The sequence below is a fragment of the Gadus morhua genome, chromosome 10 (assembly GCF_902167405.1).
Source record: "Gadus morhua chromosome 10, gadMor3.0, whole genome shotgun sequence".
Taxonomy (NCBI): domain Eukaryota; kingdom Metazoa; phylum Chordata; class Actinopteri; order Gadiformes; family Gadidae; genus Gadus; species Gadus morhua.
In genome coordinates, this window is record NC_044057.1 from 9186255 (window position 1) to 9213994 (window position 27740).

General features: G+C 43.1%; 3 protein-coding genes across 4 annotated transcripts in view; 2 read left to right on the top strand and 1 right to left on the bottom strand.

Moving 5' to 3' along the window:
* Positions 1 to 2415, bottom strand: part of atoh8 (atonal bHLH transcription factor 8) — a 7273-nt gene extending 4858 nt beyond the window's left edge. The window contains exons 1-3 of the mRNA XM_030368842.1: positions 1325 to 2415; positions 877 to 1020; positions 150 to 344 (exon numbers count right to left, since the gene is read on the bottom strand). Of these exons, the coding sequence (XP_030224702.1) occupies positions 150 to 344; positions 877 to 1020; positions 1325 to 1975 (990 nt within the window). The 5' untranslated portion in view covers positions 1976 to 2415. The remainder of the gene's footprint in view (positions 1 to 149; positions 345 to 876; positions 1021 to 1324) is intronic.
* A 2989-nt stretch (positions 2416 to 5404) lies between these two features.
* On the top strand, positions 5405 to 15425 carry tmem129 (transmembrane protein 129, E3 ubiquitin protein ligase). The gene is made up of 7 exons (XM_030368122.1): positions 5405 to 5713; positions 9738 to 9796; positions 10278 to 10535; positions 13774 to 13934; positions 14291 to 14450; positions 14543 to 14615; positions 14707 to 15425. Exons 1-7 carry the CDS (start codon positions 5509 to 5511, stop codon positions 14889 to 14891), a joined length of 1101 nt encoding a protein of 366 aa, XP_030223982.1. The 5' UTR covers positions 5405 to 5508; the 3' UTR covers positions 14892 to 15425.
* Positions 15426 to 15556: 131 nt separating this feature from the next.
* On the top strand, positions 15557 to 27233 carry slbp (stem-loop histone mRNA binding protein). Of its 2 annotated transcripts, none has more exons than XM_030368123.1 (8): positions 15557 to 15750; positions 16949 to 17068; positions 21302 to 21418; positions 21590 to 21652; positions 21827 to 21964; positions 22218 to 22373; positions 25175 to 25283; positions 25623 to 27233. In XM_030368123.1, exons 1-8 carry the CDS (start codon positions 15692 to 15694, stop codon positions 25677 to 25679), a joined length of 819 nt encoding a protein of 272 aa, XP_030223983.1. In that variant the 5' UTR covers positions 15557 to 15691; the 3' UTR covers positions 25680 to 27233. The 2 variants fall into 2 exon arrangements, with proteins under 2 accessions (XP_030223983.1, XP_030223984.1); XM_030368124.1 differs by having other exon boundaries at positions 21347 to 21418.
* The last annotated feature ends 507 nt before the right edge of the window (positions 27234 to 27740 follow it).

The window sequence follows — 27740 nt, forward strand, 5'->3', positions numbered from 1 at the left end:
GGCGGCACCTTGATCCACAGCGATAGAGAGGGAACATGGTGGAGATCTCTCCTCTATGCAGGCCTCGTTTGAGGCTGTGATGGCTTCTGTCAGAGGCCGGGGTCCTACCTTGAGGCTGTGATGGCTCCTGTCAGAGGCCGGGGTCCTACCTTGCGTTTCTTGCTGCGGCCCTCAGCCTGCAGCGTGCGGGTGCACTGCTCCACGCACTGGGAGAAGGTCAGGCTGCTGTGGTCAGCGGAGGCGTCGTCCAGCTCGGCCAGCTGGGCCAGGGACAGGATGTAGTTGCAGGCGATGCGCAGGATGGCCAGCTTGGACAGCTTCTGGCCGTAGGAGTAACAGGGCACCTGGTCACATGGAGGCACAGAGCAGAGATAGGATGGAGATGCATGTTAGTTCTGTGTCGAGGCATAATCCTGCTGACAGTTGGAATGGTGGTTAAGAGTTTGATTTCATTAAGACGGCGTCTACGGGTAAACCAAGAAACAGCATAAATATAAAAACATTGAATAAAATGTATTATTCTATCCTATATAAAAATATACCCAAAGTCAAGGCATTTCCTGTTGAGTCAGAGTAAAGAGATGGGGAAGCGGTCCTTAAACGTGAGCAAGAGTCTTTAGACTGAAGACTTCAACAGGCGTCCAAAGGGTCTTACAGGGAGACAAAACAGTTTGCAAATGGTGTGTGTATGTGTCGTTCGATAATTGTGTCACCGTGTGTGTGTGTGTGTGTGTGTGTGTGTGTGTGTGTGTGTGTGTGTGTGTGTGTGTGTGTGTGTGTGTGTGTGTGTGTGTGTGTGTGTGTGTGTGTCAGGCTCATTGTATCTTGTATGCCAAGTTATTTATTTTCATTATGCATTTCATAGGACATTCTTACCTGTTTCCTCAGGGCTTCGAAGGCGGCGCTGATGGTGTGGACGCGGGTTCTCTCCCTGGCGTTGGCCAGCAGTCTGCGGGTCTGCTGCACAGCTTTGATCTCCGGCACACCCCCAGGGGGGGGGTCGGGTCTAGACCCCGACTCCTTTAGGGGGAAAACACATCGAGACCAACGCTTAGTATGAAAGCGGTATAGAACTCTGCAACTTCCCTAAACATGGACTCACTTGATCATCAACTGTGAAATAAAAACGTAAAAAATATATAAAATAATTTAATTACAGGTATCAATCAGCAGGCATATGAAGAGAAAACACATAACAATCATGGGATTGTTATGGGACATACGAATATACAGTATACAATATAATACAATAGACAGGCAATGTTTAGTTTTCACAATTCAAGCGTCGCTTTGACCCGGGCTAGATCCACTCATCAGTCTTTACCTGGGGCGAGTCCTCCTGGCTGTCTGAGGAGTGCCCGTCTGTCCGATAGGCTCCGGTTGACACCGGTACAATGACCGCTCTGTCGCCTCTGTCCTGGCCCCCACCCAGGTGACCGGGCAGTGAGCGGTCCTGGGGATAGGCGTGCGGGTGGTGGACGACGGGGGCAGGGTCGTGGCTTGGGTTGGCTGTGTTCAATGCAGGGAACCCAAGTGCAGGAACAAACGTGTTGCCATTGGACTGGTGATGGGAAATGGATGTGAACCAGCGAGAGGTGCGCAGGTGAGGCAGCTGAGAGACAGGGGATTGGGACAACCGTGCGGTGATGGCGGGGACTTGATGACCGATCCTCATGTCTAAGGCGTCGTTCTGACTCGACGTTATCTGCTGCTTACCGTCGGTTGTTGAGTGTTTCGGTACCGGGGCTTGATGCCCTAGTCCACATAGTTCCTCCTGATTCTCATCTTCTAGGAGGTTACCTTGTTGAAAGTCTTCCGCAGAGTCGTCCAGCGCGCTGCTGTACAGCCGCTTGGGCTTGCGGGACTTCCTCTTAAACTTCTTGTTCATGATCCCCGGGACAGACGCCGCCGACCCATCTGCTTTGGTGCTGTCGGGTTTATTCCATTCGTCGGCCCCCCCATGAGGGTTCCTCATGTTTGCGGGATGATGGCTGTCCAAAGCTCGGATAACATGAATCAATCAGAAGATCGCTTCTCAAAAGTCCAGCAGCCTCCCTGATAAGTAATGACGAGGAGGGCAGATCGATACGTTGCCCACCTGCAGGATACTCTCCATTCTACTGTCCTCCGAGGAGATCCATACTCTACCTCTCGGTCTCTGGCTCAAGTCAGTCGGCATCAGGCCTCCTATTCCATAGAGTTGTATGCAAAATAAAATAAGTCCAACTCCAGCCTCACTTGTCTCCCTTCATGCCTGGTCCCAACAGACCGCCGTGCAGAGCGGTGCCTTCTACCGCCAGCAGTGTGTGGCTCCAGTGAGTCTGGGGGACGACAGGCTGTTGAATAATCCACCGCGATACCGAACCACGCAGCGGAACGTGGAGACCCAATGTAGTTTGTTCTATATGTTTATATTTAAATGTCTTGGTGTGTTCCAAGAGTTACAGCCTCTCTCTCTCTCTCTCTCTCTCTCTCTCTCTCTCTCTCTCTCTCTCTCTCTCTCTCTCTCTCTCTCTCTCTCTCTCTCTCTCTCTCTCTCTCTCTCTCTCTCTCTCTCTCTCTCTCTCTCTCTCTCTCTCTCTCTCTCTCTCTCTCTCTCTCTCTCTCTCTCTCTCTCTCTCTCTCTCTCTCTCTCTCTCTCTCTCTCTCTCTCTCTCTCTCTCTCTCTCTCTCTCTCTCTCTCTCTCTCTCTCTCTCTCTCTCTCTCTCTCTCTCTCTCTCTCTCTCTCTCTCTCTCTCTCTCTCTCTCTCTCTCTCTCTCTCTCTCTTTCACCCCCCCCCCCCCTCTCTCTTCCTCCCTGGCTCCAGCCTGTCTGCATAGCAACATACCAAATGATCCACGGCGTCACAGGTTTATCTGTAACCGCCTCTATATCGGTCGTTATAAATATCAGTACAGTACGCATGAGGAAAAGAAGCTCAGCGGTCTCTTCTATAAGTGTGGTGCCCGCCTGCCTCCTCCGGTGGTCTGACAAGCTGGTGCCTCACACAGAACCAACTGTAGCCGGGAGAGTGGCACTGTGATGCCGCCCTGCAGACACCCTGCCGGAGGTGTCGAGTAGGGTTCCATCCCATTCACATGTGGAAGACACACACACACACACACACACACACACACACACGCACACGCACACGCACACGCACACACACACACGCGCGCACACACACGCACACGCGCACACACGCACACACACACACACGCACACGCACGCACGGACACACACACACACACACACACACACACACACACACACACACACACACACACACACACACACACACACACATATAATCACCGTTGCCAATTACAATGACACACTATTTTCTTATTAATTATGAATATTGCAAAAACATAGTAACTATATAACATAATAACGAATAAATGAAAGAAATATACTAATTCGTGGCCAGACAGCACCACTGTCTGGCACAAACTGTGTATTACAGCAACATTTTGGTCTTCGATTTAACTGGGCATTTATTTACCTCAATCTATATTTTTATGTGAATCAAGTAGCCTACAACGCCCCGCGGCAGTTAAACTCATATGATACGACATCGGATTCAGTGTATAATAATTCGTGTTTTCAGTCTATTTTTACTTTAAGGTCAACCTCCGTCACCGGAAATCCCACTGGTCTGCGGCTCCGGGTCGGTGACGTTTAAAGGGGCGCTTCTGCTTTAGCTCGCCAAGCAAAATTGAAGGAATCAATAACACAAGTGGAGGAGTGGGGGGGAAAGTGGGGACTTCTATGGAGAAGACCAAAACTACGTTCTTTAAAAGAAAGAAAATAGATGAAGAGATAAAGGTGAGGCTCTATGATGGAGAGGGTTAAGAGTTTTAAATTTCTGGGGGTGTTTTTAGATGAAAGAATTACTTGGAGGGTCCATGTCACAAAAGTGCAAAAAAGTTCTGAATATTATGAGATGCCTATCTGGAATGAATTGGGGGGCAAATGCTGCTTCATTAAAGCAAATAGCCTATATGTATATTTTATAAGATCTAGGATGGAGGAAGTATTGTATATGGGTCTGCGTTTAAGTCAGTTTTGTCTGAGTTTGATATAATTCAAGCTAAAGCACTTAGGATGTGCTTAGGAGGTGTGAGAACATCCCCAGTATGTGCATTGCAAGTTACAGCAGGAGAGATGCCACTTTGGTTAAGGAGAAAACAGTTACTGGCTAATTACTGGGTTAATTTGATGGGACAGAGGGAAGACCATCCAGTTAGAGTGGCGACTCAGGGAGGAGAGGGGGGTAGCAAAGTTGTCAAGCTTTGGATGGACAGGGGAGGTAGTGGCACAGGAGCTGTTAGTTACATGAAATCAAAATCAAATTATTTGTCCAGCTGTTTTATGGCCTCAGATACCTCTCTGGCAATTTGATGTACCTAAGGTGGATGTAGGATTGCGAACAATGAAGCGGATATGGTATTTGAGTTTCAGTGTCATGTGAGAGAACATTATGGGAATCATCTGCAAATTTTTACTGATGGGTCAAAAGATCAAGAAACTGAAGCAACAGGAGCGGCTGTTATGGTTCAGAGGTTAAAGGTAGAGTCATCTAAGAGGACATCAGATTTTTTGCATGTTTTTACTATTGAGCTATATGCTATTTTAATAGCAATAAAGTGGACTGAGCAACTTGTAAATCAAAAGGTATTGATTTGTAGTGATTCTGTTTCAGCCATCACTAGTATTGGGGTATAGGACAGCGAAGAGCCATCAGGATCTTATATATGAGATCCTGATGGCAATTAGAAGTGTGTCTGTGAGAGGAGTGGGGATCTCTCTGATGTGGGTCCCAGCCCATACAGGAATCTCAGGAAATGAGAAAGCTGATAAATTAGCTAAAGCAGCTGTAAAGAAGGAAAATGTGGAAGTAACATTACATCTGTCTAAGGCTGAGGGGAAATGTCTTGTGTGGAGGGGGATCATGGCCCAGTGGCAACAATTATGGGAGAGAGAGAGACTAAAGGGAGACATTTATTCTCATTAAATGGAAGAGTGACTGAGTCAACTGAACATTGTGGGATGAGAAGGAAAGAACAGGTTACTATTGCTAGAATGAGAATTGGTCACACATTATTGAATAGTACTCTTTTTATAATAGGGAAACATCAAGATGGAATGTGTGATGAATGTCAACAACCCGAGACAGTGCCTCATGTTCTTAATACATTGTAGAAGATACAGCAGGGAAAGGAAGGAGTTACTACATTGAGAGAGTTGGGTCTAGAAGAGATTTCAGTTAAAGGTATTTTAAATTTGGGGTGAAGTGGGAGGGGAAATTCAGTTTGTTGTTTTTTTAAAGTTTTTATCTGGTCACACTGGTCTGATTAAAAGAATATGAAGATATGATTTAAATTAACCTGAAGGTGGCAGCAATGCAACAATTTGGAGGCCAGCTGCCATAAATCCCACTGAAGAAGAAGAAGAAGCAGAAGCTCGCCAAGCAGAAATTGATAGCATAAAATGATACTTGCAGCTTCCTAAATGCACATGTACAATGGAATCTCCCGATGTGACATTCACTTTGGCTTATATAGTGTTTACGTTTTGTTTCGTGTTCACCCCAAACGAGTTTCGGTCGGCGGGTTTGACCGTCCAGAACCTGTTCTCCTCCTGGCTGGGCAGTGAGGACATAGGCTTCATTCAGTACCACGTTAAGAGGAGCAGTCTTACCCTTCTGGTCCATTCTTCAATACCCCTTGGTAAGACGATTTACTGAGAAACAGTATCCCTGTTCATATAGCATGGCAATAAAACATCTGTTTTGTTGTTTTTATAAATATCATCTACCGGTATGATGTCTGAATATATACTTTAAGTAAGCTTTTGATTGCAGGCCTACATCATGGATGACTTTCACAATTTGTTTTGCTATAAGCTAAATAAGTTGTTTAACTATGTTTCTCGCGTATCTTTCACTGATTATGGTGGTTATGGTTCTTGTGATCTCTTGTGATGCACTTTAACATCGTCTCCATGGGTCGAGGAATGGGAGGTGATGACTAATGAACAACAGTTGGACTTTTGACAGACGCTCAGAGCGGTCTGCTGTCGGCAGGAAGTCACTTCTCCTGCCGGGGGGGGCTTTTTAAACTGCGGTCAAGTGAGCCGCTATTCGTTCATCCGCGGTTAAGCCAGCCGTCACACAAAATCTTCATGCGCCTTTACTCTAAACAGCCTTTGGGTGGTATCTCGCAACGTTTTCAAAATAAAACCCTTCACCTACGTGTGTAGAGATATAGAACACTAGATGTCTTACGGCGGCGTCTAGAACGTCCGCACTTGCTGCCATCTTGCCAGTCAGCTGCTCACCAATAACATTGTGTTGGTATTGGTACATGTACTTTTTAAATAATCATAACTTGCTACATTTTCAACCGGTTTACAAACGGTTTGGTTTCTTACAAACGTTATTAACTTGGTTATAATATTGTACCTATTTTAGAACATTATTCCATTTTTTTAGAATCTAACATAATTATTCATCAGTATCAAATATGTAGTGCCGTAACTACATCTCTGACGTTTAGAACAAAACCAACCGTTTGAAAATGTAGCAAGGTGGTTGTGGTTTAAAAAGTACATGTACCACTACCAACACAGTGTTATGGGTGAGCAGCGGACTGTGGCAAGTTGGCCGCCAGTGCGGACGTTCGACTCCATTGGCCAGCAGAATATGCATGTGTACGTTTTTCAAATTACTTTTTCTCTAAATCTATACAGTAAAATCACATGGTTCCTTGTGTACAAGTAGTCAGCACACCGGTTAATATGGTCATATAAGTCAGTGCCTGAAATTCGGTCTATAGCTCACTTCAAAGTGCTGACATAATGCAATTTGCAAATGCGAGAATATGCATGTGTACGTTTCTCAAATGAAAATTTCTCAAAATCTATACAGTAAAATAACATAGTTCCTTGTGTACAAGTAGTCAGCACACCGGTTAATATGGTCATATCAGTCAGTGCCTGAACTTATGTGAAATTCGGTCTATAGCTCACTTCAAAGTGCTGACATAATGCAATTTGCAAAGGCGAGAATATGCATGTGTACGATTTTCAAATGAACATTTCTCGAAATCTATACAGTAAAATCACATAGTTCCTTGTGTAAAAGTAGTCAGCACACTGGTTAATATGGTCATATCAGTCAGTGCCTGAACTTATGTGAAATTCGGTCTATAGCTCACTTCAAAGTGCTGACATAATGCAATTTGCAAAGGCGAGAATATGCATGTGTACGATTTTCAAATGAAATTTTCTCAAAATCTATACAGTAAAATCACATAGTTCCTTGTGTACAATTAGTCAGCACACCGGTTAATATGGTCATATCAGTCAGTGCCTGAACTTATGTGAAATTCGGTCTATAGCCCACTTCAAAGTGCTGACATAATGCAATTTGCAATCCCTGCCTAGAACTCCTAGAATTCCCTGTCCCTGCCTAGAACTCCGTCCGCCCAGCGGACAACCTGCCTGTATGCTGTGACACACTATTCACTAAACCATCACCATAAACAAGTAGGCCTGTAGTGTAGAGTAGGTAAGTTTGAGCAAACTTTGCAATGGGAAAGATTTGCGAAAGAAGATCTCTGGAATAGACTGATGTTGTCTGTGTGTTTAGCCACGCATATGATTGGGTGAAAAATGTTCAAAGCTATTGGCTTAGTAATTCAGAGGAGGAGCTAATTAGCGTATAACTGGTACGCGTTCTGAACTTTCCTGAACGTTCTGGAACGCGCGCCGAAGTGCCTTTAGAACGCGTGCTGAGACGCATGCTGAGTGGCTTTCATGCGTGGTCATTACAATACATTATGTCAGCACTTTGAAGTGGGCTATAGACCGAATTACATAAACCGGTGTGCTGACTACTTGTACACAAGGAACTATGTGATTTTACTGTATAGATTTAGAGAAAATGTCATTTGAAAAACGTACACATGCATATTCTCGCCTTTGCAAATTGCATTATGTCAGCACTTTGAAGTGGGCTATAGACCGAATTTCAGATAAGTTCAGTCACTGGTTGATATGACCACATTAACCGGTGTGCTGACTACTTGTACACAAGGAACCATGTGATTTTACTGTATAGATTTTGAGGAAATGTCATTTGAAAAACGTACACATGCATATTCTCGCCTTTGCAAATTGCATTATGTCAGCACTTTGAAGTGGGCTATAGACCGAATTTCACATAAGTTCAGGCACTGGTTGATATGACCATATTAGCCGGTGTGCTGACTACTTGTACACAAGGAACCATGTGATTTTACTGTATAGATTTAGAGAAAATGTCATTTGAAAAACGTACACATGCATATTCTCGCCTTTGCAAATTGCATTATGTCAGCACTTTAAAGTGGGCTAGAGACCGAATTTCACATAAGTTCAGGCAGTGACTGATATGACCATACTAACTGTTGTACCAACTACTTGTACACAAGGAACCATTTGATTTTACTGTATAGATTTAGAGAAAATGTCATTTGAAAAACGTACACATGCATATTCTCGCCTTTGCAAAATTGCATTATGTCAGCACTTTGAAGTGAGCTATAGACCGAATTTCACATAAGTTCAGGCACTGACTGATATGACCATATTAACTGGTGTGCTGACTACTTGTACACAAGGAACTATGTGATTTTACTGTATAGATTTTGAGAAATTTTCATTTGAAAACGTGCACATGCATATTCTCGCCTTTGCAAATTGCATTATGTCAGCACTTTGAAGTGGGCTATAGACCGAATTTCACATAAGTTCAGGCACTGACTGATATGACCATACTAACTGTTGTACCGACTACTTGTACACAAGGAACCATTTGATTTTACTGTATAGATTTAGAGAAAATGTCATTTGAAAAACGTACACATGCATATTCTCGCCTTTGCAAAATTGCATTATGTCAGCACTTTGAAGTGAGCTATAGACCGAATTTCACATAAGTTCAGGCACTGACTGATATGACCATACTTTTTTTTACTGCATAGATTTAGAGAAAATGTAATTTGAAAAACGTACACATGCATATTCTGCTGGCCAATGGAGTCGAAGGTCCGCACTGGCGACCAACTTGCCACAGTCAGCTGCTCACCCATAACACCGTGTTGACTTGGTAGTGGTACATGTACTTTTTAAATAACCATAACCACCTTGCTACATTTTCAAACGGTTTGTTTTGTTATAAACGTCAGAGATGTAGTTACGGCACTGTATACTTGATACTGATGAATAATTATGTTAGATTCTTAGTTTAAATGTTCTAAAATAGGTAGAATATTATAACCACGTTATAATGGTGGTTTGTAAGAAACCAAACCGTTGGTAAACCGGTTGAAAATGTAGCAAGTTTTGGTTATTTAAAAAGTACATGTACCACTACCAACACAATGTTATGGGTGAGCAGCTGCCTGGCAAGATGTCCGCAAGTGCGGACATTCTAGACGCCGCCGTAAGACAGCTAGTGTTCTATATATCTATGCACGTAGGTGAAGGGTTTTATTTTGAAAACGTTGCGAGATACCACCCAAAGGATGTTTAGAGTAAAGGCGCACAAAGATTTTGTGTGACGGCTGGCTTAACCGCGGATGAACGAATAGCGGCTCACTTGACCGCAGTCTTTTTAAAGGGAGTCTTTTGAACACTTGCAGAGGTTTCATACTAGACGAGGTAAGCATGGATGGCAACAACTTATTTTGTTTATTTCGGTCCTTTCAGGGTACTATGCTGGGATGTGCATAGCTGCTCCAGAGAAGAACCTGCCATACATCAATCAGGTCAGCAGCCTTCCCTCTATCACCGTCTCCCCATGTCCTTCTTTATCTGCTGCCTCAATATGTGACATCAAATGTGGGGCTAAAATCCGGGGCCTTTTTTGTTAGATCAGCAAATCCTAACTATGATTTTTATAATGTCTTCAATTGACTCAACATTGTGGTATAAACAGCCCCATCCATTGTGTTCCTCTAGAGGTGGTGTTATCTGAATCCGCTGAAGCTGAACTGCTCTTCAGTGGTGAAGCTCTGAGCTCAACAAGCATCAGCTGGTCAATGTTCTATTTGACGGATAATTATGGATTTGGGTCAAATTGATTTAGAACTTTTAAAAAGTATGAAAACCCTAGGAACTTATTAACAAATCAAAATCAAGTTTTAAATAATGCTTTGGTATGTGATATCAAAACAATCTGAGTTGATGTATTATTCTTTATACAACCACAGTAAGGACAATGTAGTGTTAATGCTCCTCTGGTTCCAGGTGAGCGCCGGCTGGCAGGCCTTCCTCGGCCTGTCGCTATGTCTGCAGCTGCTCAGCGTGGGGCTGATCTTCTACTGGTCGCGCTGCCGCTGGTCCAACCATCCAATCAGCAGGGCTCTGCAGGTCCACACTGGTCCCCAGTGGGCGGGATGGGGTGCCGTGGCAACAAGCATCAACACAGAGTTCAGAAGGATTGACAAGTTTGCCTCGGGAGCTCCCGGAGCAAGGGTCATTGTGACGGACACCTGGGTGATGAAGGTAGACACAGTACCGCTGTGGTCGTTCTCAGTCAGATCAAGTGGTGGACGACAGTAATCCATCATTTACTTTCTAATTATGTTATCAAGGTGTGCATTTAAATGGCAATCTCCAAAGATTTTAATTTAATTTAAATGACAGTTAAGTCACTATTGCTGAATGAGGAAACACAATTCTTATTGGAGTCTACAGCGCTCTGATGGAAGGCCTTGCATTATCAGGAATATGAATGTTCAGAATGTCATTCAACTTTTAAAACAACAGGCATGTGTCCGATACCCCACTGGTTGAATGTAGGTTTTTGTGTTTTCTTGTATTTTAGATTTTTTTTGCCTTCGAAGTAACACATGCAAACCATGTGTTTGCCACAGCGCATACTATTCCAAATGTTTCTTTTTTTGGTAACTGGGTAGAAAACCCAAAAGTGACAATTCATCAACTGCACAGATCAAGATGGTTTAGTGCGTGTAACGATCAAACATTCTCCAGTGGATGCAAGTCCGTTAGGACTATTTTATACTTTGTGTTGTAAGTGCCTCTCGGCATAGTACTCAGACAATATTGCTCTTTGTATGATAGGAGGCCGATACAAATCTTGGATGGGTCATCTGAAAGGACTGAGATGTGCTCAGCATCTCCAACATTAGCCGCGTTTACATGGACACATCTATGCCGCATAGATTTCTATGCGGCATAGAAAATGGTCATGTATACGCCTCATTCGGAATACAATTATCTGTGCGGCATAGATTCTATGCCGCATAGAATAGGTGGTGTAGTCCGTTTTAAATCGCCATGTATACACTTATTCCGCATAGATTGGGGTTTAATTTAGAGCAGCCGCAGTAGTTCACTGAGCTCCGTCGGTACTTTTAAGCACACCGAACTTCACCGCTGTCAAGGAAAGTGGATTTATTGCCTGATTCACGTCTTTGTTATCACTCCGTAAAAGTAGAAGTAAAAGTAAGCGTGTCCGGTTGCTAAGCGACGGGACATGGCTGTTTATTAATGAGGTGTCCGCGCGCGTCCGAGATAACTGTAAATGAGTAGGCTACTACTAGTACTTTTGCAGGCTGAACGTTAAAATACTTCTTAACTTAGAGAGATGGCAGCTGCAGTAGTGCGCAATTGGACCTTCGAGGATTCCTGGTCACTAAATTCCCGTAAGACCACTCTCTCCCACCAGTCTTGTCTGCGGACTCGCATCCAACTTCCTCTTGTTTGCAGCGGCGCTTAGGGTAAACATAAAGATCTGACGAGAAATTGACGTTGCTGCGCAGAGAAAAGCTCTATCCTGCTGTGCTTTCATTAAAATCAAATTTAAAATCCCCGATAGTGATAAGACATCCATTATGTCGCCGCCGGTCCACAGACGTGTCAGGTGTGCGCGAGAGACATAACGGACACTTTTGTTACTGCCATGTATACAGTTCATTCGGAACACATTTCGGAACAGATCTATGCCGCATAGAAATCTATGCCGCATAGAAATCTATGCGGCATAGATCTGCCATGTAAACGCGGCTATTATAGCCTAGGTAAAACTACCATTTGCAAAAAACGGAGGGCTACGCAAATAGTCTGGAGTGAACTGAGGCCAGGTCCTCGATTGGTAGTGTTGGCTATGTAAGGCTATTTAAATATATTAAAGATTTGCACGAGAATCTATAGGCCTATCTCTCCACTCCAGCAAAAAGTAATTTGATATACCAAGATGTCGAGCCGTGGTCTTATCAATCGCTCCCGGTGGATTGCACGTATAATTTGCACTCCGATATCAGCAGTTCTCTCATCAAAAGGGCATGCCATTGTGAACACATGAAATCTGCGGTGAACGCGGGTTTAAATATCCAAAACCGGGTTATGTTTCAAACTTAACCTGTGCAAAACCTGCTCCGACCAGGTGTGATTCAGAGCAAATGTTTCTATAGCAACTAACATACCGTGATCCTTTTGGAACGGAAAACCTAGGGTTACAGCAAACCCTGGGTTAACTTACCCGGTTATGTGATAAAACCGGCTTTGTGGAACACCCAGGCTAAGAGACAAAAACAAAATATTGTGACAGTTGTAAATAAAATATTTTTTATAAGCCTCAAGGATGTTTTGACATTGATTTTTGATAAAGTATGCTGAGTTTTTTTAAGTCACGCTCAGACTAGAGTCATTTGTATATTACAATCCAAAAAAAATCCCCCCGTGACACTGTCACCTTTTTGCCTCTGAGGAGTTTGCAGGTCTGCCCATCACCCAGAGAGGATATGGCCTTGGTTGAGCCACATACTCGTCAAACAGACTCGTAAAACACACTCATAATCCAGCATTATTTTCGTTACTGTGATTTATAGAGCTACTATGAGCTACTGGCGCAATCATAATATGGGAAGCTTCTGGCTGGGTTGTCCAAGCGAGGGAAAACCTGTCAGAGGTACATCACAGCGTACAGATAATTCAGAAATATTTCTGTGATTGTCGACAATCTTGTGGTGTTCGCTTTGAGTGCCAATAAGTGCCCATTTGAAACGCATTGTAAATGCTTTGAAAATTATTAAAAGCGTGTCCTTCCACCTCAACAGAACCTCGGCGACTTACTCTCTTCAACTATTTCCAAGACTGAATTGATTAGCAGACTGTGATATGCGTATTAATACACTTTTTTTCCTTTTTCTAATGGGAAATTGTGTCTGATCAGAAATGAAAGGGGCTCGGGCATCTTACCCCGAAATGCAAAAAAATAAATCTGGTATTTCCAAACATTTGATAAAAATGCACTGCAAATATCTGAAAGTATCACAGGTTCAGTTGTTACATCCCCCTGTGATATTGGACGTTTATTTGCTGTTTTTATTTCCTGTGGTCCATCCCTTTGAGCAGACTGGAACATAACTTGATTTGTCTGCTTGGAGTCGACAGCTGGCTGCCAATAATTGTTAAACGTCATGTTTCTTTGAAGTGTGTTTTGCGATGAGCCCATGAAAATCAGAAACATATATGTCCTGACTTATTTTTTATGCATTCTATGCATCATATGTTTTCTCATAATCAAAATCAAATTCAAGGTTATGTGCATGCATAGGACTTTCCTCCCACCATCGTCCTATTATCACACGTCAATGACTATAGAGAGTTCAATGACGTTAGTTATTGCTATTATATCTTATTAGTGAGAAGTAGCACTGCTGCACATGACACCTTTTCTTGTCTTCTGAATTCTGTTATGTATGAAACCTTTTTACAGGTGACAACATATTACGTCCATGTGGCCCAACAGACCGACGCCCACCTCACGGTGACGGAGTCCAGACAGCACCAGATGAGCCCAGATTCAGGGACCCCCACTCAGACACTGACCCTTAGAGTGGCCAGCATCAACCAAGCTGTGAATCCGTTTGATATCAGGTATCTATGAACACATTTTCCATGCTTTTACAATTGTATTGTCATGGACTAAGTCTGCTAATTGTTGCCTCTTGTTATGGATCGCAATCACCTGATTTTTTTGACAGCTACCTATTTGATAACTGAACTCTGAATGTTCATAAATGTTGCTATTATTCCAAAGCACGACTCATGATTGCTTAGCTCTGCTCATTTGACGGTCCATAATGATTACTTACATTTTATTAAAAACTATAGCCTCACTGTTCATATTTACATCGTTTTGTAACATCTACAAGAGTTGATATAGTAATATTAATACAGATATTATCGTTAATGCAGTATAGCCTTACATTTAGTGTTAATAATGTGTGCAGGTTGATGTCCACAGAGTACAGCGAGCTGAGGGAGAAGCTGCACGCTCCGATCAGAAGTGCTGCCAACGTAGTGATACACCAGACCATCAACGACCGCTTCTTAGACACCTTCAGAGCTCAGGCTGACCTCAACCAGCCCTACCTGCTCCCCAGTGAGATGGTAAATATCTTCACAACATGCAGATAAATAATCTCTCCTGCTGTCTTCCAAGGGGACATGGTGATTCCTCACGTCATGTTCTTGGTCCTCAGGAGGTAGAGCTCTGTATTGGCTGTATGCAGGTCCCTGCTGGAGCTAAGCTGATCAGGCTCTGCTGTGAAGAAGGTTGGTACATGAGTTCTTTCTACATATAAAAAGTAGCATCCCACTAAATGGTGTTCCTGAAAAATGCCCCATTGGCCATCTTGTGACCCAGGTTATGACAGCGGCTCTGAGTGCCGGCAGTGCTTCTGCAGACCCATGTGGTGCCTGTCCTGTCTGGGCCGCTGGTTCTCCAGCCGCCAGGACCAGGACCGGCCGGAAACCTGGCTGGCCAGCAGCGTGCCATGCCCCACCTGCAGGTCCAAGTTCTGCATCCTTGACGTGTGTCTGGTCCGCTGACCCAGCCCCCCGCTGAGAGGGGAGGGGCCGCTCACCTGTTCAGCTCCCAGCTGAGAGAGGGGAGGGGCCGCTCACCAGCTCAGCCCCCCGCTGAGAGAGGGGAGGGGCCGCTCACCTGCAGACGTGTTGGTTGTGGATGTTTTATGCATTTTCTCTTCACCGAATGGAACTTAAACAGTGGAGCTTCAAAATGGTTTCTAGAAAACTAAACATTGAGCTCTACAATAAGTACTGTAGTACTGCACAGTAGTGTACTGTAGTACTATACAGCTTGGTGTATATTATCTCTATATAACCATTTGTGGAGAGATGAGTACATGAAATATAATTGCAATCATTATTTAAGTGTCTACAATTGTATATTCACAATGTTTAGACTTCATAGACTTTATATACAGTGTTATTTTGATACGGTTCAATGCATGGCTGAACAATGCTCAATGCAGGGGATACCATTAAATTAAAACCTCATTCTGTTATTTGTATTGGATGCATCTTTTTATGTACATTAAAACAATGCTTCAGAATGGAGAATATTTCCATTGTCCTTATTCAGATTGAAGATTTGATTGGTTGACATCTTTGTATTCGGTTGTGCTGCTTCGCCTCTTGATTGGTTGACCAGCAGCTAAACGTCACAGGGCTACCTCTTCCGGTCACGTTACCATTGTTGACGTAGCGCGGGTTTTCTTTTCACTTTTGCGCACACATTCTTTTCCCGCCGCACTGTTCGCGTCACACACACAGACACTGCAGACAGTACTTCAGTGTGGAACCACCGCAAAGACATTTAAAAAGAAATGTCTTTTAGATCAAAAAATGGACGCTCTGCTTCCGAAAGCAAAGAATCTGAAAACCGGTGAGTTTTAAGACTTCAGCCCGTATCATAAGACATTTTTAGATGAAGGTCTTTATATAAATAACGAATAACAAGATTAAATGACACAATGTGATGCACTGTCTGGGTATCGGTTCTAAGCACACTTTTATTCAGTTTGTTTGATATAAATATGACTGCCTTAACGTCACTTGATTCGTTCAGCCTATATAATACATTTAGAGTTCTGATGGCCCGGATCTCCCGCCCCGGGCGGCTTTGTTTCCCGCGGAGATTTGTTTAAAGTTAGTTAGCTTTGAGTTAGCCTCTAGTTAGCTGGTCACTTTGTTCCTTTGTGCCCCTAGTCTATATGTGTAACTATGTGACTCTAGTTGTGTTTCCTGAGTTGTGGTGCATCATGTGATTAAACAGTAGATCAGGGGAGCTGCTTTATGGAGAAGTTTGTTTTAGGGTCTGCGTTGTGGTGGTCCAACGAGCTCTTATGTTACCCTTCGTTTAGCAGCGATAGGAACTGTGTGAGTGTGCCCGGGTCGTCATTATTCATCACGGTGCTACATTAGCATTAGCTGGAGGCTAACTGTTGGCATGCTGTTGAAGTTCTTGCTAATATTTGATCGATCAGAAGCTAATGGTCAAATTACACATCTACTTATTCACGAATCCAATTCTAAGATCTCCTTTGCTGCCGTACTGCCAACAAAACATTAGGAATGTTTTATAAAACTCACACATTACATATTGCATTAACAAGTAACTTTACTAGAAGTGCAGTCCTGCATCCTGCAATTGCATTGTAGTCCGGCTACACCGCAGGCATATCAAATGAATTAGCTTTACTTGTATAGCCCCCCCATATAACCACACGCCTGTGTCCCTCCACCGACTCTGCACCTCATGTTTACCTCGCATCTTCTTGCTAGTCTGAGGTAGCGAAATACAGGTAGTGTTACGACCCCAGACATGATGTTAATACACAAATAAACATGCAATAAAATGTCTGGGAATGGCTCGGAAATATTCCTGTTTGTCCCTGTACAGGGTAGACATGTTTTGTCTACCCTGTACACACGCCCAAACTGCCGTGAAACTAGGAGCTCTCGGGTCAGGCAAAGGAGCTCCACCTACGAGACACCAATGGGATGTGGATTCGGACTGCATTACCCATTTTATTTCATGCTTTTTGTCAACTCTGTTTCATATTGTACCGCTCTGTTTGTAGGGATAGTGGCCCATCACCGTGGTCTCAGAGCAGGAAGAGGGGCGCCGATGGCAGCCTGAGGAACAAGAGGGAGGAGAACGATGAGAAGCTCCCAAAACACCCAGACGACAGACCTGCCAGGTAAGTCTCAGAACCAGCTGTTTTGTACTCGAGTTGATTTTCTTCCAAGCCCCATGAGATAATCAATAGAAACACTGGAATGAGATTAACTAGCCGATTCAGATGGATTATTTGGATTTATCGTGTGTGTGTTAGGGCTTTGACTTTTGCCCAAAAATCATATTCGAAGTTCGTTTGTTTATTAATATTCGAATATTTATTAATAATATTTTGACCAGTAAGACCTGGGCTGAATCCGAATACTTAGTACACTATTTCTGTTCAGTGTCTACCACTTGACCGTACTACACTTGACAGTGTAGTACGGTCTACAGCTATGCGTAGAACGCCTCTGAAACTCCACCGGATGTTTGGAGATGACGTATCTCCCCTCAGATGCCGGCAAAATTACCTTGATAAACTACCTGTTATCCGTCTTGTCATCGTTGCTGTTAAATTAAAAATGTCTCTTTTTACTTAATTACTTACTTTACTTTTTTAATGTCTCCTTTTTTCGCCGCTTTCTACGACGTCTTTCTGAGCCGCTGTTCCCGTAATGGGACTCTCTAAATCGACGCCACTTCGACCTGGGCGTGACTTTACGTCCTACGTCACTCGCTATGGGTGTGCATGTGTGGGCGTAGCCGTTTGTCTAAGGGATCTGTGCACGAACTCCCTTGCACTACAGGATTACGAGCGTCAGTGTCGTACGCGATGAAGGGTGGGTGTCATTCCTACAGTCTGTGATGATAGGCTATATTTCTACAAATGACTTACTATTTCTAGCGATTAACATGACGAAACAACACGCTGTCATAACCTGGGTCACAAGATGGCCAATGGGGCATTTTTCAGGAACACCATTTAGTGGGATGCTACTTTTTATATGTAGAAAGAACTCATGTACCAACCTTCTTCACAGCAGAGCCTGATCACGCTAACCCTAACTATTTCCATTAAACTCTGAACCATTTTGCAACAGACAACTGTGTGTTGGTGTGTCTTATTGCTTCCCACGTCTGCGTCTGCATCTTTCCCACTCCTGGCTAATAGTTTCAGCTTTTGTACTGTATATCAGAAATGATCACCCTGTACCACACTGCTGACTTGTTGATGTTTTGTGAGCACTCGCGCATTTCTCTAGGTATCTTAAGTTTCCTACTGGAGTCATCAAAACTTTGGACCTTGTTTTTGTAAGAAATATTGTGTTGCAAAAACACTTTGTGTCTTACCGTTACCCTAACCTTAACCCCAGTAACATTTCTTCATCATAAACTACAAGTTACGCAAAATGGCATACAAACATCCAGTCCAATATGAAAGAAAAAAGCTGGCTTCATTAAGGAATCGAACCCCTTATCCCGGCGTTAATGAGTTGTTCTCTGACCACTAACCCATCAGGTCTTAGTACATGCGATTCAAGAGTTAACCACTTGACAATCTTTAAACTTCGGTTGCCTAGAAATTGTAAAGACAGTGATGTGTGTACATTGTGCGACTATCCGTCACTCGCGATGTGTGTGCAGTTCAAAATGAAAGAAAAAACCTTGCATCACTAGGGAATCTAACCCCCAATCATCAGTTGGTCGTTGGTAACTGTAAACAAAGAGATCGCATTTTGTTTAACTGCTAACTAACAAACGGGTTTATGCGTTCACTGAACAAAGATTATGGAAATAAAAGACCACTTTTCCATCAGAAAAATCATCAGAACCGTTATTACCAACCCATAGACACTAAAAGCCAAAACCTTTCTCACATGCACACCCATCGCGAGTGACGGCTACGCGCACACATGCACACCCATAGCGAGTGACGTAGGACGTAAAGTCCCGCCCAGGTCGAAGTGGCGTCGATTTAGAGAGTCCCGTTGGGGGAGTCGGGTCAGCCATCTTCTTCATCTTCTTCGTTCGTTACCAGACTCCGGTTGCATTGTGGGATAGCGTAGTGACCTACCGTTGTATACTGTGGCGGTAGTACGCATTCTTTGACGTTTTCCGTACTACACAATGCGTACTACTGAGCATTCAGACGCGCTATATTTGTGGCGTACTACAAAATGCATTCTATAAGTATGAGTATTCGGATTCAGCCCTGGATTGGGTTTTGCGAGGTTTGTTTACCGGCGTTGCTATGGTTACCGGTCTTGCGTGTTCCAACGGTTTATTAGGTTTCTAATAAATCGCTGTCTAATCAATACTTCAGTCACTGCCTCTTCCGTGGTCATTACAATATTATGAATAGACTGCGTCAGGTTCTCCGACGTCTCTCCCTCTTGGCCTGCCCTTAACAGGTTCGAATATTAAGGGCTGCCTAATATTCGTTCGAATTTTGATTTATTTTTTGATATTCGAATTATATTTGTGTGTGTGTGTGTGTGTGTGTGTGTGTGTGTGTGTGTGTGTGTGTGTGTGTGTGTGTGTGTGTGTGTGTGTGTGTGTGTGTGTGTGTGTGTGTGTGTGTGTGTGTGTGTGTGTGTGTGTGTGTGTGGCGCGCGACCGACCGATTCGTTCACAACGAACGAAACGCGAACGACAAGAACTGGTTCCCCAAAACAAGAAGAACTGGTTCTTTGATTTGAACAAAAATATGTTCACGTAAATAAAATATACAAACAAACAGCTTCGTCTCCCCGCGACCTATTGATTGAGTCTACAACGTTCTCAAAGATTCAGCCAATGAGAGGTAGCAATGGTGTTGCCATGGCACCTGGGTAAACAAATGACAAGGTGGTACAGTTGAATTTGCGCGCTTTCTCTGTCTGATGTATCTTTGGTCATACCATTCGACGTGGGGCCACTCATGTATCCCCCTACATTTCCGAAAATAGACCTGACCTCCATCTGTTTATTGGATAACCGCATTTCCCAATCCCATGAGTCTTTGCTCCATTCTACGTCAATTCAAGAACAAACAAAGAAATTAAACTGCAGTTCGTATTTTATTTATTTTTTTATGACCATGAAAGTTCTGTAATGAAGAATTAAATGTAAAGTAAAAAAATATATAAAACCATGAATGAAATATAGAGAGTAAGCAAGTGATATAAATATTGGTGGGATGTTTGGTTGTAATATATAGTATATCTTGTCGGTTTTCACCCGGGGTAGAGCCTAGAAGTCGCTTAAATTATGCTCAGGGATGTCTCGCGGGGAGGGGGGCAGACACCTGTGAGATTCGCTGAAAAATGACGTAATCTGACGTAACGAATGAATCAAAACGAATGAATCGTTATAGTGAACTGAATTGAAAGAACTAGTTCCCGGAAAATAGTGTGTGTGTGTGTGTGTGTGTGTGTGTGTGTGTGTGTGTGTGTGTGTGTGTGTGTGTGTGTGGGGGCTGGGATAAACGATTATTTTTTTAAACGATTCATCTAGCGATTATTTTTTCGATGCATCGATTAATCTAACGATTCATTTTTTCAGTCCGATTCGATTTCGATTATCTCCCCATTAATTGACTAATAGCAATTTATACATGTTGATTGACATAAAATATGAATTCCTTAACATTTCAATACATGTTTATTGCCTTTAAATTCCAAAATAAAAGTTCAAAGTAATGCAATTCTACGGTGCTCGGTCATCTGCAGCTGCTACCAGGTGGCGCCTCTTCAGGTGCTGGTGAATTGCCGTGGTGCTAGAATGGAAAGTCATCTCCATTTTGCAAAGACGACATATCACGGAATCGTTTCCTTTTACATTAAATAATTCCCATACTTAGAGGAACGAGTGCGTGGCGCCTTGCACTTATGAAAGTCTGGGGAGCCACTCGCGTTGCTACTACGCTCCGGCGCCGCCCATCTTTTTTTTTTCTTTTTTTTTTTTTATCGACGCGCATTTTTCTCGTCGACGTAATCGATTACGTCGACGCGTCGTCCCAGCCCTAGTGTGTGTGTGTGTGTGTGTGTGTGTGTGTGTGTGTGTGTGGCGACCAGTTCTTGTCGTTCGGGATTCGTTCGTTGTGAACGAATCGGTCGCCACACACACACACACAGCGCGTCTGAAAAAAAAAGAAAATATATATATATGATTATGATATATATATTTTTCCTGTATAATGAGTGAATCTAACTATTGTATGTATGTTTATATATATGTATGCCTCTCTCCCCTTATAAAGCTGGTCACCCTTTACATTTCACTGCCTTTACCCCTCTTTGGTGCTGTCTTTAGACCTCTTAGCTTCCAGATGGACAACGAAGTGAAAGCTTGTGGTGCCTTATGCCTTCTCCTTGTGTGTCATGATGTCTAGTTTCACCACACCAGAGAGTGATGGGCCACTGTCTCGTTGTGGCAGGCAGTCGGACTGGGGCAGCCAGGTAGAGAAGGAGGAAGAGCTCATAAAGGATGTTAACAAGGACATGCACCGGTAATCACAACACACACACCTGACTTCGTATGAGCATATTCTATGAGGGAAGCATGTGCAACAACTTTATCGTTTTATGTACATGGAGGAATTGATGTGAAAATTCTTCATGAGGTGTTTGTCTTGTAGAACTGCTCTGAAGCTCCTCCATGAACATCAAGTGTGCTCTAGTTACAGGAGGAGGCTGCTGGATGCAGAGTTCTCTCGGCGGGAGAGGAAGAATTCTTCTGGCAGGTACGGTTTAATGCATCGTTAACAAGCCCACAGAAACGGTGAACCCGAAACCACTTTTTTATTTGTTTCAACGTGGAAATATTATTTTATCGTCACTATAGTCTATGCCTGTTTCTGTTGAATAATGCAGGGGATAATAATAATTTTAGACGGACTAACCCTCTGCTTCTCCAGCTCTGACTCTAGAGAGTCGCCGCTTCCTACCAGTGCAGAGATGGAGACGGATGAATCAGTTTTATTACGACGACAGAAACAGATCAACTATGGAAAGAACACCTTAGCCTATGATAGATACGTCAAAGAGGTCCCAAAGTAAGTCTATACTTTCAAACGAACACAGTGTGCTCTGATCCAGAAATGAATACGTTTACACCACAACTTTGTTCTTGTCTGAAACTTGAAAGCCACACATGGGCGGATTCTTGTTTTTTTCACACTCTTGCCTACATCCACTATGTGCCAAATAACCAAATATTTGCAATACTTGCAAGATTAAGTTCAGACATTATAGATTAATGAATGAAAACCGGTTCCCAACCCTAATATGACCCGTCTGTGTGAGCAGACATCTGCGGCAGCCCGGCCTTCATCCAAAGACTCCCAACAAGTTCAAGAAGTACAGCCGGCGCTCCTGGGACCAGCAGATCAAACTGTGGAAGGTGAAGCTCCACGCCTGGGATCCCCCTGCCCAGGAAGGCCAGGAGAGAGACCTTGACGACATGTAAGAAGGAGAACATGGGTTACGGATTTAATCGACATACTGTAGGCACCTCGCTCATCCATTGGTTTCTGGTTCAGGGTGTGCCCATCATGTCATAGTTCTTCACATCACCGGTGTTGCCCCTGCTGAGAGGCGGTTTGACCTCTCCAGTTGGAGGGGGGGTCCGTAATAGGCTGAACGGGAGTGATCCTTCTGATGAACCTTACTCGCCTTCCCTTTTTTATTTAAAGGGGACATATTATGAAAACAACACTTTTCATGGGATTTGGGGTGATTTTTGGGGGCTCTGGTTCTCCACACACATACAAACTTTGGAAAAAGTCTACATGATATTTTGAGTGAGATATGCATTTCTGAAAGTGTCCTGCCTACATTTACCAAACGGGCGAGTCAGTTTCGGGCACCCCGTCCTGTGTAGGAAGTGGGCACACTTGAATCTTACCTCCCACTTCCCTAATCCCCTCCAATCAGCATAGCTAAGATTTTGTGGACCAGCGGACGAACAGCTCCGGCGGGGGGGGGGAACTTGGTGGCAGCCCAGCAGCTCAGCTCCGGGAGTACAATCCCTTTCTCTGCCAGATTGCCTCCGAGCCCCTCCCTGACGGACTGCCGTCGAAGCTTCGGCCGCAGTCAAAGCCGTCCAGGCACCGGGCGGCAGCTCCGTTGATGTACTCCGGGAGCTGAACTGCCACCGAAGCTTTCCGGCTGCTCCGGCGGGTGTACTCCGGGAGCTGAACTGCCACCGAAGCTGGCAGGTCCGGCGAGGGGAAGCTTGGCGGCAGTCCGGCAGCTCCGGTGCGGGAAGCTCGGCGGCAGTCCGGCAGCTCAGATCCCGGAGTACAATCCCTTTCTCCTCCATGTCGCGATTCATGGTCTTCAGGGAGTCAAGAGCAAAGTTCCTTTCCCCCAATTCTTCTCAACCATGGATGAGATACCCCCTACTATGAGTCTTTACTTGTTGTGGAAGTACCAGAGCCGTCAGACGCAGTCTTTATGATTCATAATATCATCCGAGGCGCACATAGCTTTTTTTGGCCGTGATATTAGATATAATATTAAAATATTTAATCGCATTAATGTCATAGTTAACTCGCAATTAATCGCTCATTTTTTTCTATTCTAAAAATCCCTTGATTTCGTGCTGCTAGCCTTTTCGTGAGATCAGAGTGTTGAGAAGGACAGTAAGAAGAGAGACCCGCAGTGAATTCAACCCGGTCCACTTGACATCGGGTAGGTGCATGACAGTCAGTGGTAGGCCTACCATAAAACTTCAATAGCCCCAGGATATTATTTGTTTCAATCACTGAACTTTCGAACAAAACTCTTGCTCAGCAAAGATGGGAAATACTATAACAACATTTACTATTTAAACCAGTTGGAATATTCCTACCGTACGTAGGCCTATACGCATTACCAGGCCACACACACAGTCACTCACTTACTCACTCACTGGCGGAATGGTAATCGGGAAAATTCCCGGTGGGCTGTTAACGTTTCGGGGCTGTCGGGGTGATTACTGCGGGATAACAATAACAGCTAATGACAACAATGTTCTCTCGTGTGGGCTCAAACAGTGTGACAGACAAACCTACACACTTTTAAGGAGTTTTTCACTCGCTCCGTATCCTTGCTTGCCCCAACAAGTTTGTGCGGCGTGCTTGTTTTGTTTCTGGTGTAGTTAGATCCGGTATGGTGGTGTCGCTAGACAGCAGTTGAAAAAACGACGTTTGCTAAGCCAAAAGAGCGTTAATAGCGATAAAAAAATTAACGATGTTAAAATTGGTTTGCGTTAACGTCATTAATAATGCGTTAAACTGACAGCACTAATAAATAGCCATGTATGATATTATTATTTTATAGAGTTCCAGGAGTCCGCAAACCGCCAAAATCCCTCCTCCATGCTGTGGTTCAGTCTGACAGCTCATTGGTCAATGGGCAGCAGACTATATGCATTAAAGCTACAGACACCAGAAACAGCGTATCTGAAGGGACTGAAACGGAGGGGAATAGCGCTAGCCAAGATTTCTTTTCCTAAAAGCTATTTCCAGCATACAGCTTCAAAAATATGTATTCTCAAACTCAAATACTATGTTTACTTGTTGGGAAAACAACCAAACAGTGAACTTGGGCATGAAATTTGAAAAGCAAATGATATCCTTTAGGATCGTTTTTAGATAATGAACAAACCAAATGTACTTCCTAATCACTCCTGCTGTATGGTAAGCTCTTAATCTGAGGACAGCAGAGAGGAGGGGTTTGGGTTAGCCTTTGGGGAATATTGCGCTTGGTATTCCACGTTACTTGGGACCCTTTTGGGCGGTTCTATGGGTTCTTCAGGTGGACGTGATATTCCCTTCAGATGGATCTGGTATTCCCTTCAGACGGATCTGGTATTGCCTTCAGACGGATCTGGTATTGCCTTCAGACGGATCTGGTATTGCCTTCAGACGGATCTGGTATTGCCTTCAGACGGATCTGGTATTCCCTTCAGACGGATCTGGTATTCCCTTCAGATGGAGGTGGTATTCCCTTCAGACGGAAGTATTCCCTTCAGACGGAAGTATTCCCTTCAGATGGAGGTGGTATTCCCTTCAGATGGAGATGGGTGGTATTCCCTTCAGATGGAGATGGGTGGTATTCCCTTCAGGGGATGTGGTATTCCCTTCAGGGGATGTTGTATTCCCTTCAGACGGATCTGGTATTCCCTTCAGACGGATCTGGTATTCCCTTCATATGGAGGTGGTGGTGGTATTCCCTTCAGACAAGGTATTCCCTCTAATGCGTGCCCTGCTGTCCCTCAGTGAGGAGCTGGACCTGGAGGACGTGATGGACATCGAGCTGGATTTCCCGACTCTCCCAGAGGCCCTCAGCAGCTCTTCTTCCTCCCTCCTTCCGGTTCCGTCGTTAAAGGTGAGCTGCTCTATGGTCATTATTTACTGCCTCATTGTCTTCTTAAACTGCGTTTTCAAAGTGATCCCTTAAGCCTTTTTGGATCATCTTATGGGTCAGATAATTGATTCTTGTAATGTTGACAGAAGCTTAGCAGTGATTATCTTTTGAGAACCTTTCTTTCTAACTAACTTTATATTTTATCGAAGAACTTCTGTGGTATACCCCAAATAAGTTTATACATAACAATTTAATATGGAAACGTACACTAACTCGATTTGATTATACATAGGTAATCAATGTGGGCTTTGTCATGTGTAGGTCATTCTTAACCTAAATCTGCTCTTCTCTTGATTGCAGGACGAATGTGCCGGTACACCGAATAAAATGATGAAGACGGAGGAGTCACCGGAATAAAGTGATGAACACGGAGGACGCACTGGAATAACGCAACCATCTGAAGACACTATCGGGTTCTTCCTCCATTGCTTCTGAGATCAGGAAGTTATTTTCCCCATCTGTATTTAGGATTCATTTAAGAAACAACTAACTGTTGTTAATCCGTGGTGATCCGCTTTAGATCTGCCTTACCTTCTCTCCATTGTTTACAGGAATCAGCCGTAATTTACACATTTCCTGGGGATGAAATGTCTCATAGTGCCTCAAACCTTGATATTCTTTTTCTGCTTCCTTTTCCATCACTATCGGGGCTGAAGTTCCTATGTGTAGATTTACCTCTTGACGCTGTCACATGCAGGCAGCGTCTACATTGTAAGCTCTTAAAAGTATTTTTATGAATGGAAAGTTGACCAAATCGTTATTGCACTGAGTATGTTTTATAACTCACTGGGCTTGTTAAAGACATATGTTGTGTTACTAGTTTGAACTGATTTAAAGCCTTTAATGTTCAATCGAGCATGTCTGTAAATAATGTTGACTAACGGCTTTTTAATGTTTATTTTGAAAAAAAAATAAAATAAATAGCAACATTTCTTGGAGTACACAAAAATGCGTTTGGGTTTGAACTATATAATTATTTTGTTTTAAGTGCTGTTGTACTTTCTGTTTTTTTATATATTTGTTTCCCAATTCTGTTTTGAAATAAAGTTTGGCTGTTGCTAATGCTGTGGGAGATTTGTTTGTAGAAAAGTTTAGTTCCTCCTTTATAGTAAGCCTATGACAAAATTTGTTGGTATATTTTATTAATCAAATTCTAAATATGTTTATTTCGACCATATTGGGGTCAGGGTTAGTCCAATTGGGCCCTGTGAGGATATTTTATTTTGTTTACATAGATTATAGTGTGTATTTTCTGACTGCTCCATCAATGATAGTTTTAAGCTATATGATATACATTTTTGAGGAATGCTCTGTAAAGGTAACTAGAAACCACAAATAAAATGTAGTTACTTAAACATTTCCTATTGTTGAACGGTGAAAAACCCTGATGAAGAAAAAGTGTGTTGCACATATAAAAAGTAGTTTATGCAGATCGATGCACGGCCCAAAAAAAGAATCTTTGCATTGTTTGGGCCATGCCAGAGTGATAGATATAACAGTGGCGACACTTCCATTGGACTCTGTTGTGTTTTCTGGCTTGTTTTTCAAATATATATTTTCGGCAATTTTTCACAATTAAAATGAAATAAATAGTTATTATGCTACTTGACCTTTTGACCTCAAGTTGTCAAACCAACTGTGCAACATACAGATTAATGTGCCGCAAGTGTTTATTTTTCCAATAAGCAAAAATAAATAAATACATATTTTCATAAAAAATGTTACATTACATATATTTTAATTCGACTGACTTTGTTAAATTGAAATTGTGAATTTTCTTGGAGTGTGGATAGCACCTTTCACAACACGTCACTCTTTGTTAATTTACTTGCTGATACGTGACTCTTATGTCTCCGACTTACCATCTGTAAACTTGTACTGTAAAATAAACATTTACGTTTTTATAGCCCATACTTTATGATGACTACATCGTTGAAACTCCTTGAATAAATTCGATTTATATACTTCCTTTTTTGGGAGGGGGGGGGACGCCAGTGATGTGTCTGCATAGTGCATACCCCTCAGAAAGTTGCAATTTGCACGCGTGCAGTGTGCGAATTATACCACGGTCTCCGGGGGAGCTGGGGGGGGGGGGGTGGTTGATAAAAGTATTTCGATCACTTATTAAGTTAATTCGTTACTTATAATGGTTTATTCGTTTCCCAGTATCATTTCCTTAATTTTGAAGAAAGTTTGGTTCATTTTTGAATTGTAAAATAAATCAAATATTTTTTTGGAAGTTGCAGAGTTGCTCAAGGTTAAAGGGACTCTTACCTTTGTTGCATTTTTACACTTTTTTTGGATAAGGTTAAATTGGTATTAATAAGGTAATAACACTCTAATATGCAAGACAGACCCACCAGGAGTAAAAACAAACAATTATTTTACTCTCATAATATTTAGTGAAAACTTCAACCA

Bases quoted from the DNA above. Each gene is read 5' to 3' on its own strand.
- slbp (XM_030368123.1), top strand. From the start codon at position 15,692: ATGTCTTTTAGATCAAAAAATGGACGCTCTGCTTCCGAAAGCAAAGAA. The intron at 21,965-22,217 runs GTAAGTCTATAC...CTGTGTGAGCAG, and splicing joins TACGTCAAAGAGGTCCCAAA to ACATCTGCGGCAGCCCGGCC. The intron at 25,284-25,622 runs GTGAGCTGCTCT...TCTTGATTGCAG, and splicing joins TTCCGGTTCCGTCGTTAAAG to GACGAATGTGCCGGTACACC.
- tmem129 (XM_030368122.1), top strand. From the start codon at position 5,509: ATGGAATCTCCCGATGTGACATTCACTTTGGCTTATATAGTGTTTACG. The intron at 9,797-10,277 runs GTCAGCAGCCTT...CTCTGGTTCCAG, and splicing joins ACCTGCCATACATCAATCAG to GTGAGCGCCGGCTGGCAGGC. The intron at 14,451-14,542 runs GTAAATATCTTC...CTTGGTCCTCAG, and splicing joins ACCTGCTCCCCAGTGAGATG to GAGGTAGAGCTCTGTATTGG.